This window comes from Theropithecus gelada, chromosome 20 (genome assembly GCF_003255815.1).
Source record: "Theropithecus gelada isolate Dixy chromosome 20, Tgel_1.0, whole genome shotgun sequence".
NCBI classification, from domain to species: Eukaryota; Metazoa; Chordata; class Mammalia; order Primates; family Cercopithecidae; genus Theropithecus; species Theropithecus gelada.
In genome coordinates, this window is record NC_037688.1 from 58904488 (window position 1) to 58922438 (window position 17951).

The 17951-nt window shown below is 40.0% G+C and overlaps 1 protein-coding gene across 3 annotated transcripts; it reads right to left on the bottom strand.

The window, feature by feature from the left end:
• Window positions 1-785: 785 nt before the first annotated feature.
• Window positions 786-2036, bottom strand: LOC112614489 (nucleophosmin-like). 3 transcript variants are annotated; one of them, XM_025371075.1, is made up of 3 exons: window positions 1883-2033; window positions 1408-1588; window positions 786-1320 (listed from the first exon to the last, which is right to left on the bottom strand). In XM_025371075.1, exons 1-3 carry the CDS (start codon window positions 1938-1940, stop codon window positions 1101-1103), a joined length of 459 nt encoding a protein of 152 aa, XP_025226860.1. In that variant the 5' UTR covers window positions 1941-2033; the 3' UTR covers window positions 786-1100. The 3 variants fall into 3 exon arrangements, with proteins under 3 accessions (XP_025226860.1, XP_025226859.1, XP_025226858.1); XM_025371074.1 differs by having other exon boundaries at window positions 1408-2036; XM_025371073.1 differs by having other exon boundaries at window positions 786-2036.
• Between the last annotated feature and the right edge of the window lie 15915 nt (window positions 2037-17951).

The following is a 17951-nucleotide window of genomic DNA, read 5'->3' on the forward strand; positions in this document are numbered from 1 at the left end:
ACATTATACACTACCTTTTCATTCATTCATTCATTGGTCCAACATCTACAAAGTTATCCCTCAGGTTCAAAAGTGGAAGTTGAATTCAATTTTCTTTTCACTCAGGAGTCACCTTCCCAGTTAGAAAATCAAGTTACTAATGAGTGACTGAAAAGACCTCCCTAAGAGGCAATACTACCATTTGTTAATGTAATAGATATTTATTGAGTACCTACTATATGCAGAGAAATATGCTACATGTTAGGAAAACAGCAGACATGGCTCTTTTTCCTCTCTGCCTCTAAGGTGTCCAGGGAAGCACCAGAATGCAATGCATTATTAAATGTGCTCATGATACAGGTGCTATGCAAGAGAAAATGAGAGTCACTAACACAGGAACAGAAAACCAAATGCTGCCTGTTCTCACTTATAAGTGGGAGCTAAATGATGAGAACTCATGAACACAAAGAAGTGAACAACAGACACTGGGGTCTACTTGCGGGTGGAGGTTGGGAGGAGGGAGAGGAGTGGGAAAAATAACTGTTGGGTACTAGGCTTAATATCTGGATGTTGAAATAATCTGTACAACAAATCCCCATGAAACAAGTTTACCTGTACAACAAACCTGCACAGTATCCTCAAACCTAAAATAAAGCTTAAAAAAAAAAGTCACCAACTCATCCTGGAGAGGTCAAGAAACATCTATGGAAAATGACATTTGAGTTGAGATTAGAATGATAAGTACATTTTACCTCTGAACAATACTGATTTGAACTACAAGGGACCACTTATATGCAAATTTTTTTTTTATTAAAATACTGAGTCTTATTTCACATGTATATTTTTGTCTCCCCACCATTTCCATGTCTGACCACCGCTACTACTATGTCCTACCATAACATTCCATACATACTTAAAACCAAGCAAAGGGTGGAGTTCCATCTTTAAAAACTAAACAGGCATTTTGGACAACACATTCTTGGCAATGGAACCTGGACAACATTTATCAAACACGGTAGGGAAAGTTCTCACTCTGCATTATAAAAAGGACAGCCAGATATCAACTGTTACAGAAATGAAATAAGACGGAAAATTTTAAACAAATTGTTTAAACTATTTTCTTAAACAGACTTCCTCCACTGCCAGAGATCTTGAATAGCCTCTTGGTCAGTCATCTGGAAGCAATTCTTCACATAATTGATGAACTTGGCTTCCACTTTGGGAAGAGAACCACCTTTTTCTATACTTGCTTGCATTTTTGCTTTAATGTCTTCTACAGAACTAGGTCCTTTTGGTGTTTTAGGAGTTTTTTCCTGTTTTTTGAAGGATTCTTGTCCTTTTGATCTTGGTGTTGATGACGGTTTTGAGTCTTTTCCATTCTGATTTGACTTTTGTGCATTTTTGGCTGGAGTATCTCGTATAGATTTCTTCACTGGTGCTTTTTCTTCAGCTTCCTCATCATCAAAATCATCATCAGCAGCAGCAGCAAGTTTTACTTTTTTCTGTGGAACCTTGCTACCACCTCCAGGGGCAGACCGCTTTCCAGATATACTTAAGAGTTTCACATCCTCCTCCTCTTCATCTTCTGACTCTGCATCTTCCTCCACAGCTACTAAATGCTGTCCACTAATATGCACTGGCCCTGAACCACACTTCAACCTTAAGACCACTGGTGGTGTTATTTCAAAGGCCCCAAGGGAAACCGTTGGCTGTACAGACATTTTCAAAGTTGCCAGTGTTACTTTAACTGGACTGCCTTCATAATTCATTGCCTCTGCTTCAACAATGTGCAATTCATCCTTTGCACCAGCCCCTAAACTGACCGTTCTTAAAGATAACTGGTGCTCATTTTCATCATTATCCACCTTAAAGTGATCATCTTTGTCGGCCTTTAGTTCACAACCGAAAAGATAGTTCTGGGGCCTCAGGGGGCTCATGTCCATGTCCATCGAATCTTCCATCAGGTGGCGGCACACACTTAGGTGGGAGAGAAGGCGGACGGAGATAAACGAACGCTGCTCCAGAGAACAGCCGCGCAGGACGGAATCACACCAGGGAGCAAATTTTTTCAATAAAAGTGGCACTGAGTGTGCCTGCCTCTCCTGGCTCACCTTCTGCCTCCTCCACCTCTTCCCCTTCTGCCACCCCGAGACAGCAAAACCAACCCCTCCACTTCCTCCTCCTCCTCAGCCTACTAATCATTAAATTTTATTGTGGAGAAGGGATCTTGCTGTGTTGCTCAGGTTGGTCTTGAACTCATGGCCTCAAGCAATCCTCCTCCCTTGGTCTCCCAAAACCCTAGAATTACAGGCTTTAGCCACTGTGCCGAGCGTATCACAAATCTTTGTTTCTCTGAATGTTACTTTCGATTAACTTAAACCTGAAGATGATGAGGATGGAAAACTTTATGATGATCCACTTCCACTTAATAAATAGCAAATATATTTTCTCTTCCTTGTGATTTTCTTAATAACATTTTCTTTCCCCCAGCTTACTTTATTGTAAGAATACAGTATGCAATGCCTATAACATTTAAAAAGGTGTTAATTGACTGTTTATGTTATCAGTAAGGGTTCCCATCAATAGTAGCCTATTAGTAGTTAAAGTTTTGCAGAGTCGAAAGTTATGTGCAGATTTTTTTTTTTTACTGCAGGAGGGTTGGCACCTCTAACCTCTGCATTGTTCAAGGGTCAACTGTAGATGTTAACCAGATAGTAGCTGCTCAGGCAGGGGAAAGCATGGGGGGAGAATGGTGCATGGCATAAATAGAAAGAATCACTGTGAAGCTGAACTACATAAAGGGCAAAAGAAGAAAGTCAGGCCTGAGAAGAAAAGAGAGGGATACTTCAGATTTGCTTTATAAGCCATGACAAAAAGCTTCAACTTTATCTGAAGTCCCCTGGGGAATCATAGAGTTTTTGTTTTTTGTTTGTTTTTTGTTTTTTGTTTTTTTAGACAGAGTTCCGCTATTGTCGCCCAGGCTGGAGTGCAACGTCACGTTCTTGGCTCACTGCAACCTCTGCCTCCCAGGTTCAAGTAATTCTCCTGTCTCAGCCTCCTGAGTAGCTGGGATCACAGGCACCTGCCACTACACCTGGCTGATTTTTGTATTTTTAGTAGAGACAAGGTTTCACCATGTTGGCCAGGCTAGTCTCGAACTCCTGACCTCAGGTGATCTGCCCACCTCAGCCTCTCAAAGTGCTAGGATTACAGGTGTGAGCCACCGCACCCAGCCCATAGAGAGATTTTAAGAAAGAGTTAATCAAATCAGGTTATTAGTTGGCTCACTGATAATTGAGAAACATCATGTGGCAGGCCTGGGGATGGAGACAATGGAGCAAGGGAAAGACTAGAAACAGTTCAGACCAATTGTGGTGTTATTTGCAATAATCCTGGTAAGAGCAGTGAGGATGGAGGGGGGAAAGGATGGATTCCTGAGATACGTAGGACAAAGCCTTAACTATCATGGGCAAACTGATAGTTAAACTGGCCATATTCTGCATCTCTACTGCTGACCCAATACTTGCACTGAGCATATCAGTAGAGTTCAGCCCTGCTGGATCTGACCTGGAATTTGGAGAGCCACCAGAGAGGGGCACTAAGGGTCAACTCTCCAGATCCTGCAACAAGATGAGTGTGACAGTCAAGCATCTTTCCCACCAACACAGTGTCAAGTCTCCTAGCAAAGGGGCTGGCACAAAAGTGTATGATGGGGAGCAAGGTCTCTACACAGGGATGACAGTTGACGCATTAGCACTGTTGCAGAAACAGGACCAGCGATGGCCCACAGTACACTCCTGGAGTCTCAAAGTGACTAAATTGGACTCCTGACAGCTTTAAACTCAGAGGCAGAGCCTGCATCTCAAACAGAAGAGGGAGAATTGTCTAAATGCTTCAATTCTTGTAATTGAAGCAATTGCACATCATTTTACATGCCAGCTCCCTGACAGGATAACCAGTTTGAGTTGAGTGTGGGAATTCAATTATGGATCTTCTGTCTGCATCTTTGAAAGAAAACAACCCAACTGGTCTGTCAAATATCCAGCATGTTTGCCTGCTGGAAATTGCTATCTCCTCCCGACACAGAAAATGTCTGTGCAGAAGAGAAACCTATTATATTTCAGAAAGCTAGCATAACCCCATTACAAAACCTGACAAAGAAAACTACAGACCAATTTTATCTATGAATATAAATGCAAAATCCCTAAATAAAATATAAGCATATGAAATGTGGCAGTATAACACAAAGCTTTTCCATTAAAAATCTGAAACAAAATAAGGATACCCACAATGACCCTAATTATTTTAAATTGCTTTGAAATGTCTGGCCAATGCAATAAGACAAGAAACATAAATAAATAAAGGGTATAATTATTGAAAAGCAAGTGGTAACATCTCTCATTATTTGCATATGTGATTATCCACCTGGAAAATCTAAGCAAATCAACTGAAAAAGATCTTAACCCCCGTAAGAGTTCCCTGGTTACTTTCCTAATAACTTAATCTAAAGCCCCTTCCAGAGAGTCAAAGATTTATGATAGGCTGGGCACAGTGGCTCACACCTGTAATCCCAGGGTTTTGGGAGACCAAGGGAGGAGGATTGCTTGAGGCCATGAGTTCAAGACCAGCCTGAGCAACACAGCAAGATACTTTCTCTATAATAAAATTTAATTATTAGCAGAGCATGGTAGCATTTGCTGTAGTCTCTTCTATTCAGGAGGCTGAGGTGGGAGGATCTCTTGAGCCCAGAAAGTGGAGGCTGCAATGAGCTATGTTTGAATCACTGTACTGCAGCCTGTGCAACAGAGCAAGACCCTGTCTCTTAAAAAAAAAAAAAAAAAAAGATAGAAGGATTCTCATCCCAGAATTATTTTTATTAGTGAAAAAAACAAAAATAATCTAGACATCTAACAATGAGGATGTGATTAAACATGTTACTTTAGATCCAAATGACAAAATATTCAAGCATTAAGAGATATTTTTTAAAATATTTGATAACTTGGACAAATGCTCACATACTATGAGAATAAGAGCAAAATACAAACCTAAATACAGTGTGATTTCTCTTTTGGAAAATAATTAAATAAAATAAATTTATGCATATTTGCATAGAAAGCATACTGTGAGGAATATAAAAATGGTAATGTAGTTATCACTGAGTGGGGGCTTTTTAACTTTTATAGACTTTACATGAATTAGTTTTACAAATTACGCTATGACCGTACTGTGAAATGTATAGCATTAGGCCAGATATCAAAGATACTTGCCAATCTGCTTCTGCATAAATATGAAGATTTTCTATGAAAATCAGACACTCCAAACCACAAAAGGGCCTGTGATAGTATTATCCCTTGAAGACCTGGGTTGCTACACAATGCTAACAACTAGCTTCACTCAGAATTTGGCGGGAGCTGGCCTTCCTGGACAGGACCCTAACCTTCAACCTTATCAGCAGACAAAACCCTTTTTCTTTCCTGGGCCCAGCTAGAGTCTAATTTGTCACCCAACTCCTTTTTTGCCACATTACTGTCTCCACTGGGCCCCTCTGGCCAATCCTTATAAAAGCTACATGTGTGACCCCACCTGAGATGAGCTTCCCAGGTGAGTTCAGCCTCCAGTGTCACTCTATCAGAAACCACTTGAACTCCTAGCTCAGGATCTTCCCCCAGGACATCGACGATAGGGTCCTGGATTTACATGGATTCTCCTTTAATAGATTTCTTGCCTGAATTTTCCCTTCTGATGAACCAAAGCAGACCCAATCTGGATGCCAACCTAACAGACCAATACAAAAGGTTATGTCCAGAGGAGCTAAACTCAGACAGAATACTTTACCTACTGAAGGTGGCTTGGAGTGAGAAGACCCTGGGTGTTTATGAAGCCCAGTAATTTTAGAGAGAACTGGAAGTCAATACAGAGATACCAGGTGTGAATGCCCCACCCACAGAGCTACAGCAAACCTACAAACCACAGATAAAGTCAAGGATAGGAAAGAGTCAGAGATAATGCAGAAAAGGTTGGACACAGCTGCAAAATCTTTGGGATAGCCTGGACTCAGTTTCAGTGATTTGCTGTGCACATGTTATGATAGGTTAAAGCAAGGACGTAGGAACACAAGCTCAAATGCCCACAGAGTACAGGCAGCAAACTAAAAGAGTAAAGTAGGCCAACTGGAGACCACGTGCCTCATGCAAAGGGGGACAGCCACTACTGAACCCTAACTAATTGTTGCCATGCAGAAACAAGGCTAGGAATCCAAATTTGCATGTGAAGTTTCCCATTTTAAAATGTTGCCAACTGTTTTGAACATTACACAAGCCAAACAAAACACATTTGCAAGCTGCATTTTATCCCTGGAAAGAAGTTGATGACTTCTAACTAACACAAAGTCTAAAAGGGATGGGAAATTGATTCCAGTAAGATTGACCCATCCCCAACTTTCCCTAAGAGGCTTCCCTTGCAGGAGTGTGAGAAAAGAGATGTTATGCTTTCACCTACTCCAGAACGTGACCCATCCTACCCCAGGGTCAAGGCAAGGGGAAAACAATCACCCACTGACTCTGAGCCTCATGCATTTCTTCTATGTGCGAGAGCCTGGTCAGTTCTCAGGGTTTCAATATGCATGCCCTCTGAAAACCAGGACCCTAAAGTTGAAGTCCTAGGGGAAGATCCTGAGTCAGGAGTTTAAGTGGATTTTTATAGAGTGATGCTGCAGGATAAGCTCAACTGGGAAACTCATTTCAGGTGGAGTCACACATATGAGAAAGTCAGAGTCACAACAGTAATGACTGCAGAAATCCAAATGTCATCACCACATCTAACAAGGTCCTATTCATCGAGAGCTAACCTGCTGGATGAGCTCCAATTGACTATTGTCTAATAATATGCATCTCCAGAGTATAAACAAGTCCAAGTCAGAGAGGTAGGTGGGTGGAAGACCTCCCTAAGAACTATGGGGTTTGTCAGCTTTTAAAATTCCCTACCAAATCCAGCTATCCCAATACACATTGCTCAGTGCGTGCTCCATGATTTATCTCAGAGGCCTTCTGATACTTTCTTGGGATCTTGAGAAGTACAAAGCATGTATCTCTATGTTGTTGGCATTGGTACATATCAACCTAGGGGAAAAAAATGCATATTTCACCTGAAAGCATTTCCAGACAGAAGAAACAGGAGGCAGGATATTATTAATAAATAAATAAATAAATTTCCCAATAACTGAAGGACTTGAGTTTTTTAGAACAACCCTCCTAGGACCCATCACCATGAACGAAGACCCATACTAAAGCAGGTTTTGATGGCATTTCAGAATAATGAATAAAAATGCCACGCATGGTGGCTCATGACTATAATCCCAGCACTTGGGGAGGCCGAGGCGGGCAGATCACTTGAGGTCAGGAGTATGACCAGCCTGGCCAACATGATGAAACCCCATCTCCACCAGGTGCTGTGGCTCATGCCTATAATCCTAGCACTTTAGAAGGCCAAGTTGGGTGGGGATTGCCTGAGCTCAGGAGTTCAAGACCGGCCTGGGCAACATGGTGAAACCCCGTCTCTAATAAAATACAAAATGTTAGCCAGATGTGGTGATGGGTGCCTGTAATCCCAGCTACTCGGGAGGCTGAGGCAGGAGAATTGCTTGAACCAGGGAGGCAGAGGTTGCAGTGGGCTGAAATCACACCACTGCACCCCAGCCTCAGTGACAGAGTGAGACTCTGTCAAAAAAAAAAAAAGAGTCTGAGGATAAATAATTTCCAATTCCGAGTTTCTGGCCAAACTAGAAATTTATTTGTGAGAGCACAATAAAGTCAGTCGTAGATATTCAGGGTCACAAAACACTTAGCTTCCCCTCACATTATCTCAGAAGATACTAAAGCTAATGCAACAAGGAAAATAAAGACATAAAGCCCAGGAAATACATGATCAAAAGAACAGGGCAAGAAAGTTTCCAGGGTGAAGTTCCAGGATAACATCTGTATAGGTGGCCCAAGGAGTGACACTCAAAACTGGAGCAGGAGATAGAGAATTCCTGGGGACACACACATGCACACACACACACAAATCTGAAAACTCATCTAACACAGTTGATGACACTGAGTTTTGAGAGTTGTATTGGATAATTTGGGAATCAATACATATATAGAAAAATAAGCCAACCAACAAAACAAGAGGCAAATATTAACTCCTGGAAAAATAAAATGAAAGGAACTATGGTCATAGGACACCTTATGGTTCATCTGAGAACAGTATTTTCATAATCATAATAATGTAAAACTATTTAACTTAAAACTGTGATATAACCATATTGAGAGATTGAGGGAAGGGGAAGAAGAATGTAATGGGGTAGATATGGGAGTAATATAAAAAAAATCTAAATTCTCATGTCCCATAGTAGGATGTCAAAGAACTTTTTTAATTAGAAATTTTTTAAATAAAGAAATGGCAAAATAAGTATATGATTTACAAATATGAGGATAAATATCAGAAAAGCTAAGAGTTGAAAATGATTGCCTCTTGGGAACTGGATTCAAAGGTCAGGTAGAGGTGGTCAGTGACTGCTGATCTTTGTTAAAATGTTTGCAAGATTGCACAAATTTTTAAAGTATTTACATGAATTACATTGATTTTTAAAAATTAATTAAAATTAAAAAGAGATTTGAAAATATATATATATATACATAGGCTTTCTTACTTTGTGATTCTCTGTTATCTGAAATGATCTGCACTGGTGGCACATATACTGTGATTTATTCCAATACTTGAGAAAACCCCTGAAGCCCTAGGTTTTATCATTACCTTCCTGCCCCTCTGTAATATAAATTTTTCTGTCACTGACATGCTCACCAAAATAATCACACTTTTTCCATCCCAGGCTACCACTACCTAGGTAGCTGCCACATTAACCTAGGTGAGAATTATAAAAACCTAGTCTAGGGTAGTAGAAGAAGGAATGGAGATGCAGAAATAAATACAGAGATATTGAAAGGGTTCCGTAGGCAGCTGATGAGATGCAGCTTGTGTCAACAGGGTGAGGGAAAGGCATTGAATATAATATAAAGGTTTTGATCTTAATTGACATGAAGAAAGAAAGAAATCAAAAGGAGAGATACACTTGGAATAAATGATTTTGTGTTGGGATGTTGAATTTTAGTTTCAGTGGACAACCAATTTAGAGATGTTACACAGTTAAACATACACTTTGTCCATGATCACTGGAATCCCAGGACAGCACAACTCAGACAGAGAATTCATGGCAACAGAATCTTAGATTATATTGGCCACAGTGAGCCCCATAACACCGAAGACAGATAAAATCCTGGAGCAAATCTGCACCAGAGGAAAGCTATCACAAATATTTCATTACTGCTAAAATCACAGCAACTTCCACGGCTCCCTTCCCAAAACAGCACAGTGTCCACCTGATGACAGGATAGTGGAAGTGGTGCAGAGACAGTGTGCAAACTTTGACCTTTGTCGTAAGAGTTTTTATCTCACTCATAGCATTCCAAAAGGCCATTAACCAGATTTCATGAGGTCCTATGGCAAATCTCAAAGGTCCTAAATTCTTGATTTTATATACTGGGTTAGAGGAAGCTGATTGTATTAGCCCATTTTTACATTGTTGATAAAGACATACCCAAGACTGGGTAGTTTGTAAAGGAAAGAGGTTTAATGGACTCATAGTTCCACATGGTTGGGGAGGCCTCACAATCATGGTGGAAGAGCAAGGGACATCTTACATGGCAGCAGGCAAGAGAGAGCTTGTGCAGGGAAACTCCCCCTTATAAAACCATCAGATCTGATGACACGTATTCACTTTCACCAGAACAGCATAGGAAAGACCCACTCCCATGACTCAATTACCTCCCACTGGTGCCCTCCCATGACACATGGGAATTGGAACTACAATTCAAGATGAGATTTGGGTGGGGACACAGTCAAACCATATCACTGATACTTCTCCATCTTTTGTACTTTAGTATATGATCTTCCTCGGCCTATTCTTTAAACATTTATGTCCTCTTCTCCTTTTCTCCTTTAGCAATTTTATCTATTTTCTCCCCATATGTAAGGTAAGAAAATAAACGAAATGAAAAGGATTCAGACACTTGAATCAGCTTCTCTCTCAGATACATGAAGACAGGAAGAAGGAGAGTACAAGAACCATACATTGGTAGTTTAATATACAAAGAGTCTATTCACCAGCAAAGACCTAAACTTTGACCAATCACATTACTATCCCTCCTACATCTGGAAAACTTACAGAATGTTCTCTAAGGGGGAACACTCAGGGAGAAATGTGAAATAGAACCAGCTAAAAAAGGTGACTGGAAGACTTATTTAGCTTTAAAACACTACATCAAGGGATGTGATATGAAACTGAGGTAGCGGCTGGGTGCAGTAGCTCACACCTGTAATACCAGCACTTTGGGAGGCCAAGGCAGAAAGATTGTTTCAGCCCAGGAGTTCAAGACCAGCCTGGACAACATAGTGAGACAATAAACAAAAAATTTGCAAGGCATGGTGGTGTACACCTGTAGCTCCAACTACTCAGGAGGCTGACGTGGGAAAATCACTTGAGCCTGGGAGTGAACCAAGATTGCACCACTGCACTCTAGCCTGGGCAACAGAGTGAGACCCTGTCTCAAAAAAAAAAAAAAAAAGAAAGAAAGAAAGAAAAAAACGAACTACAGCAGAGATTCCCAGTTGCCAAAAATTGTCTATTTTTCCTCCTTCACTAATAATGAAATCTGATTTTTATTTGAGGTAGCAGTGCATTTATAAAAAGCTACTCTGCCCCACCTTCCTTGAGGCTACATGTGGCCATATGATGGTGTTCTAGTCAATGAAATGTAGATGGAAATGTTGGGTTGAGCTTCCAAGAAAGTTTTGTAAAAGAAGTTACTTCAGCTGAGACATCTGCCCCCTTTCCCTTCCTTTCTTGCTCCATCTTCCTGCCTCAAATACAGACATGACGATTAGAGACACAGCAGGCATCTTTGACCATGAGGTGGCCTTGATACTAAAAGCCAATGGCTCATATCACCAGAAAGATACAAGGAGCTGGGTCAATCATGAAATTGACTTTTTAGACTTGAGAGGCTTCCTCCAGACTTTGTCTTACATTGAAGAGAAATAAACTTCTCTTTTTAAATCAGTTTTAATTTTAGTTTCCAGTACAGGCAACCGAACCCAATCCTAGTAAGTGATGCAGAAATTATTCAGTTGCTGCAAAAGTAATTGCGGTTTTTGACATGACTTTTCATAAAGTGTATGTTTAATTCAGCTATAAATGTTCCTAAAGTGATTGTAACCCTTTAAGGAATGTATTTCCAAATAAATCTTCCTAGAAGAGTCATAATATGTGTAACCAAAGTCTACTGCTGAAAGAAACTATCACTGAAATATTTACTGTATGAACAGTCTCTTCTGTGAATACTAAGTGACTGGAGTAGTGAAAAAGACTGAGGCAAGTAAAGTAAAGGGGAAACTTCTCTTCAGATGGTTAAAAGAGAAGAAATCATGCTTTTGACACTGTAGGGAGGAGGAAATGCTGTTTTCTGTGTAAGCAGTGGCTCTTCTATTTTTCTTTTTCCCTGAAAGGTTTGATTGCGTGGTCTCTGAAAAGAGGTTAAGAAGAAAAGACAGACAGTGAAAGTGTGAAGGAAAATCTCAAAAGTATGCTCAAAGCTGAGATCCAGCTGAGGAAAAAAAAAAAACAAAACCTGGAAAGGGGGTTATTTGGAGGCTTTGGTGACAATCTTGCCTGTTTGATGGAAATCTGAGTTGGTCCTAGGAGGCCTGGATACCAAGTTAGGATTCACAGTGAATTATAAGGTTGGATCCTCTACTGGATCTGTCCTGTTACTCAGATCAAATGAGCATAGCCCACTATCACCACCTAATGGAAGCATACCTAAATTACAGGAGCAAAACTGGTGGAAAGGCTTAATACACAGAGAACATTCCTTTTCCATTTTCTTAAACTTCTCTCAGTTACTGTTCTGCCATTACCTATCCAGATAATAATGTTCTTTATGTTTAAAGTTATGTTTATTGTAGTTACATTTATGACATATTTACAGCTTACAAAGAGCTTTTGTATACACGTTCTTCTCCAATTAGCACAGCATATCTATAAAGTTATTGGGAAAGGTTAGAAAACTAAGGCTCAGAAAGATTAAAGGATGAACTAAAATGCTCTTTAAAAAGGAGACATCTTAGGCCAGACGCAGTGGCTCACTCCTGTAATCCCAGCACTTCGGGAGGCCGAGGCTGGCGTATTACTTTAGGTCAGGAGTTCAAGACCAGCCTCGTCAACATGGCAAAACCCTGTCTCTACTAAAAATTCAAAAATTAGCTGGGGTTGGTGGCATGTGCCTGTAGTCACAGCCACTCAAGAGGCTGGGGCAGGAGAATTACTTGAACCTGGGAAGCGGAGGTTTCAGTGAGCCAAGATCACGCCACTGCACTCCAGCCTGGGTGACAGAGCAAGACTCCATCTCGAAAAATAGAAAGAAAAAAAAAAAAAAAAAGACGGAGGGGGACATCTTACATTCTTAAGTTTTTTGACATAATGTAGTGTTCATTTCCACTAATCCATGCTGACATTAGAATAAATGTGGAGGGTTTTCGTCTTATGTTTCATTGGTCAGGAATCAGTTTTTCTCTGAAGTGTTTCATAGGGATGAATAAAGAGAGGGACTAAACCCTATTTATTCAATGTGACTCTCTTTGGACATTAGTAATAACGAAGTATAGGTGTCATCAGTGACAAGTTAGTGTTGTCTGAGAAGTGAAAGCAATATTTCTGCCTACTGTCACTGACTGAACCTCCTCTGCTGGGCCAATTCCACAGTACTGAGTAAATCCTCATACTACCATCCTTTTCTTTAGCCATTTAACTTACAAGATTATTATTTTTATAAAAATGAGAAATGCCTTTTCTGTCACTGCTCACAAAGAAACTACTGAAATTTCTACTCATTTCAAAATCATTTGTCTACTTCTTTAACTTTCATCCAAGTCAAGTTTGTTGTGAATCCTGGCAGCTGAAAGTGAAGCTCAGAAGGACTGACCATCAAGATTAGATTCAGAGCAAGTTATGAAGCATTTTCATGTGGTTTATATAATTTGATCCAATAATCCAGCATTGCAGCCACTGGCATTATTTTTAGCTTGTGTCTAAGCAAACTGATACTGTGAGACTTAAATGTCTTACTCAGAACAGAAAGTGGTGGAGCTATAAAGTAAATGCAGGATTTTTTTAAACTCCAAACTTCAAGCTTTTTCCACAACACCACATTGAATTAAGATTTCTACCTGGTCTCTGTATAAAATAAGGGTTAGAGCCAGCAGATTAGCCACAATGCAGAAGATGTGGAATAATTTTTACTTTTGAGTTGCCCATCGTGATGGTTAATTTTATGTTTCAACTTGACTGGGCTAAGTGATGCCCAGATACTGTTTTTGGTGTGTTTGTGAGGGTGTTTTGGGAGGAAATTCACATTTTAATCAGTAGATTGAGTTAAAAAAAAAAAATTTCATCATCAGTGTGGAAGGACCCAAATAGAACAAAAAGTCAGAGGAAGGGCAAATTCTCTCTCTCTTCAAGCGGGGACATTCAACTCCTGCTCTTGGATACTGGCGTTTCTGGATCTCAGGCCTTCTGACTAGGACTGAGTTACATCACTGGCTTTCTCCTGAGTCTCCAGCTTGCAGATGGCACGTCATGGGACTTCTCATACTTCATAATCACATGAGCCAATTCTCATAATAAGTGTCTTCTTATATATTTATATCTGTCTACATCTATATAATATAAAAATGTGTATATCTTATTGGTTCTGCTTCTTTGCTGAACCTTGACTAACATACTCATGATACACAAACTGTTTCAAAGACTTATAAAAGAAATTCATAAAGCTTAGAATCGCCATGAAATAAATTAGATTATTATTCTTACTATAAAAAGAGCTTTTTAAAGTCATTTTTTAAATCCTAATTCTAAAATGAAGAAAGCAAAGATCACGAATAGGCAATTGGTATAAGAAAAAATGTAAATAAGTACAAATATTAAATGATACTAATAATTAAAGACATTTTAAGGACACACAATCGTCTTTCACTTCTAGAGCCAAAGTACTAATTGAGTAATTGATTCTCCAGAAAATTAGTAATGGCCAAGGTCTATTAAACTGGCAAATATTCAGTATGGGAAGATGTAAGCTCTCTCATAAACTATCTGTAGCAGTGTAAATTGACTCAGTCATTTTGGAAATGTGAGATATTCCAGAAACATGGAGTAATATGGGTAAACGAGTCCAAAATGTTCATACTAAGGAGTTCTGGGCCGGGCACGGTGGCTCAAGCCTGTAATCCCAGCACTTTGGGAGGCTGAGACGGGCGAATCACGAGGTCAGGAGATCGAGACCATCCTGGCTAACATGGTGAAACCCCGTCTCTACTAAAAAATACAAAACACTAGCCAGGCGAGGTGGCGGGCGCCTGTAGTCCCAGCTACTCGGGAGGCTGAGGCAGGAGAATGGCGTAAACCAGGGAAGCGGAGCTTGCAGTGAGCTGAGATCTGGCCACTGCACTCCAGCCTGGACAACAGAGCCAGACTCCGTCTCAAAAAAAAAAAAGGAGTTCTGGATTAAAATCAGCAGCCCAATCTAAACTTCTCAGTAAAATTTGAAAACTCACAATATACTCCATAAACTAGGATTGATACAAGTTAATGTCATTGTAAAGAAAAATTGGCCAATAAGTATTAGAGAGACAAATCAGGATTAAAAATTACAGCTGATAGGCTAAATGTTCTAAGTTGGCACCAAGAGCCTCTAAGCCTTAATTGACAATTAAATGAGGGAGTTTCAAAGGAAAGGCAAGCCTGCTGACATGCACAGTAGAGAAGGCACTGAGTTAGCTATAATGTGCTGCTAAGAAAGGGTTATATCTAAAGACTACTTACATTTGCTCTGAGGATTCTATTAACAAATACACAAATATTAAAATGGATGGAGGTGAAAGTCCATTTTTAGCAGAGTCATACTTACTTTACAACCATATAATTATGAATCATATTCTGGCTAGAAAAAAAGCAGTTCCTCTGAGACACAATAATTTCAAAGGTGTTACCTACCATCTTTTAAATGTAACTCCTAAATATACACAAGTGTGTCTTAGGAAATGTTTATTTTTGCAATGTTGATTATCTGAAAACATGAAATACATGCCAGCATTATAACAAATAACCCTCTCCCTATAATCTCATTGACGTTGGCAGCAGCATCATTTAAGTCACTTGACTTGACTCAGGAATCAGATAACATCAAGACTCATTGTGTTTACTTTCTCCCAATAGACTATTTTCAAAGATGGAGAAATTCTAGCAGATTTTCTTTCTTTCTTTCTTTCTTTCTCTCTTTCTCTCTCTCTCTCTCTCTTTCTCTTCTCTCTCTCTCTCTCTTTCTCTTCTCTCTCTCTCTCTTTCTCTCTCTTTCTTTTTCTTTCTTCTTTTTTCTTGAGATGGAGTCTCGCTCTGTCACCCAGACTGGAGTGCAGTGGCACAATCTCGGCTCACTGCAGCCTCCGTCTCACAGGTTCAAGCGATTCTTATATCTCAATTTCCCGAGTAGCTGGGACCACAGGCATGCACCATCACACCCAGCAAAGTTTTGTATTTTTAGTAGAAATGGGGTTTCACCATGTTGCCCAGGCTGGTCTTGAACTCCTGACCTCAAGTGAGCTATCCCCCCTCAGCCTCCCAAAGTGCTAGGATTACAGGTATGAGCCACCATGCCCAGCCAGATTTGTTTCTTGAAAAACCAGGTGCATTGAAGGTTTTTTTCATACATAATAAGGGATATGGGCGCTTCCTGAAAAAGATTTACTGCAGTTATCAGAAGAAAATTTTGGAAACTGCTCAGCAACTTGGAAGTAGCCAAGAAGTCAGGCCTGAGGCTGTTTAAACATGTCAGTATAGCCAGGCATGTAAGGAGTAGGCCAGCAAAGCACAAGTAGCCCACCAATCTTGAAAACATACAGATAAAAGTCAGTCATACACTTTATTTCACACATGGCATTGATACCTAACCTCAAACAGCTGTATTATAACCAAGGTAAGCTTCAACTACCTTGGAGAAACACTGGTGACCAAATAAACAAAGTCCTGCTCCAATGTGAAACTTACTTTGGGGTATCCCAGGTACTCCTTACCAAAATATCTCACATATACAGGGTTACAGTGGAAAGTCCCCCATAAATATATGACACTACTCACTACCTTAACCACAATTTATTGGCTCATATCTGCTATGGTTTGAATGTATGACCTCAACAAAACTCATGCTGGCATTTAATGGCCGTTGTGACAGTGTTGAAAGGAGGAACCTTTAAGAGGTGTTTAGGATGAATTAAGAGGCCATATGGATTAATGCCATTACTGTAGGAGTGAGTTAGTTGTCATAGGAGTAAACTCTTGATAAAAGGATAAGTTCAGCCCCCATTTGTTCTCTGTCTCATGCACTCTCTTATCTTCTCACCCATGTTATGACACAGCAAGAAGGTCTTCACCAGACATAGTCCCTGATCAGGAACTTCCCAGCCTCCAGAACTATAGGCCAAATAATCTGTTTTCTTTATAAGCTACCCAGTCTGTAGTATTCTGTGATAGCAGCTAAAAATGGACTAAGACAACGTCTGAGTACTTTACCCAGGTAGCATCAATCAGATTCTTTCTTTCTGGAAATTGGAAGTAAAACTAAGTCTCCCCTCCATGATGACTGCTTTCTGAATAAAGAGTTATTGGCAGTGATTATTTGCACTATATACTAGTTACCCGTTGATGTGTAAAATATTAGCACAAAACTCAGTGGATTAAACAGTAAGCACGCTTTCTCACAGTTTCTAGGTAGTTTCTAGTACTCAAGAATTCCACAGGGGATGAGTTGTATCATTCTAGCTCAGAGTCTCAGATGAGTTTTCAGTCAGAATGTCAGCTGGGCCTGGAGTCTTCTGAAAGTTGATTAAAGCTGAGCAATCCACTTCCAAGATAACTCATTCACTGCTGGCAGGAAGTCTCAGTTCCTCACCACATAAACCTTTCCACAGGACTGCTTGAGTCTCCTCATAACATGGCTTCCTCCAGAACAAGAGATCCAAGAAGGAGAACAGGGAAGGGCACAATACCATAGAAGCATATACGCAGAGAGAAACAGAAGTGAGTAAATGAGAAAGAGGTCTGCCTGGGTTTCCTGTCTGAAGTCCATTACTAAAGACCCCTCTGTACCCCTGCCCTTGATGGTTTCTTAACTAAGAAAATAAATTTTCTTACTTAAGCTATCTTGAGTTGCCTTTAGTTGCATTCTAACCAATAAAATCTTAATCATTATAAGGATTACTTTGATTTAAAAATGTGATTCTTCTGATTATTCTGCTTCAGCTACCTTGCTCAATGACCTAAACACCAAGGTACTGGGTCTTTATATTGGATACCCTAGAGTTGGTGTCCCTCCTCCAGATGATCTCACCTACCAAAAAAAAATCAAAATAAAATAACCACAAGTACCCCATTATTGCTCCTTCCAAACCTGCCCCTCCCCTTTCTCAATCCTGCTTAGTGATATAACAAGACAGAGAACATAAAACAAGAAATAGGAATCAAAAATTATCTCAAGCATATACGGTCTGTGTAGTGATTGTACAGAATTTCGATAAGGGAGTCTCCCAGAAAATTTGAATTCAAAATCAAGAAAAGCTGACCTGTGCTACTAACGCCAATTTTAAAAAATCAATGTTTAATGAATAACCTTAGTCATGTGCTAAAAATGTTCCTCTTCACTTAGCCTCAACTGCCTGGGCAATACTTCACAGACTGTATTCCTGAAGGAATAAGGAAGTCTCCAAAATTCAACCAAAAAGATTATGGGGAGGGATGGCATTATGTTAGTGACGAGCAAACCCTCTCC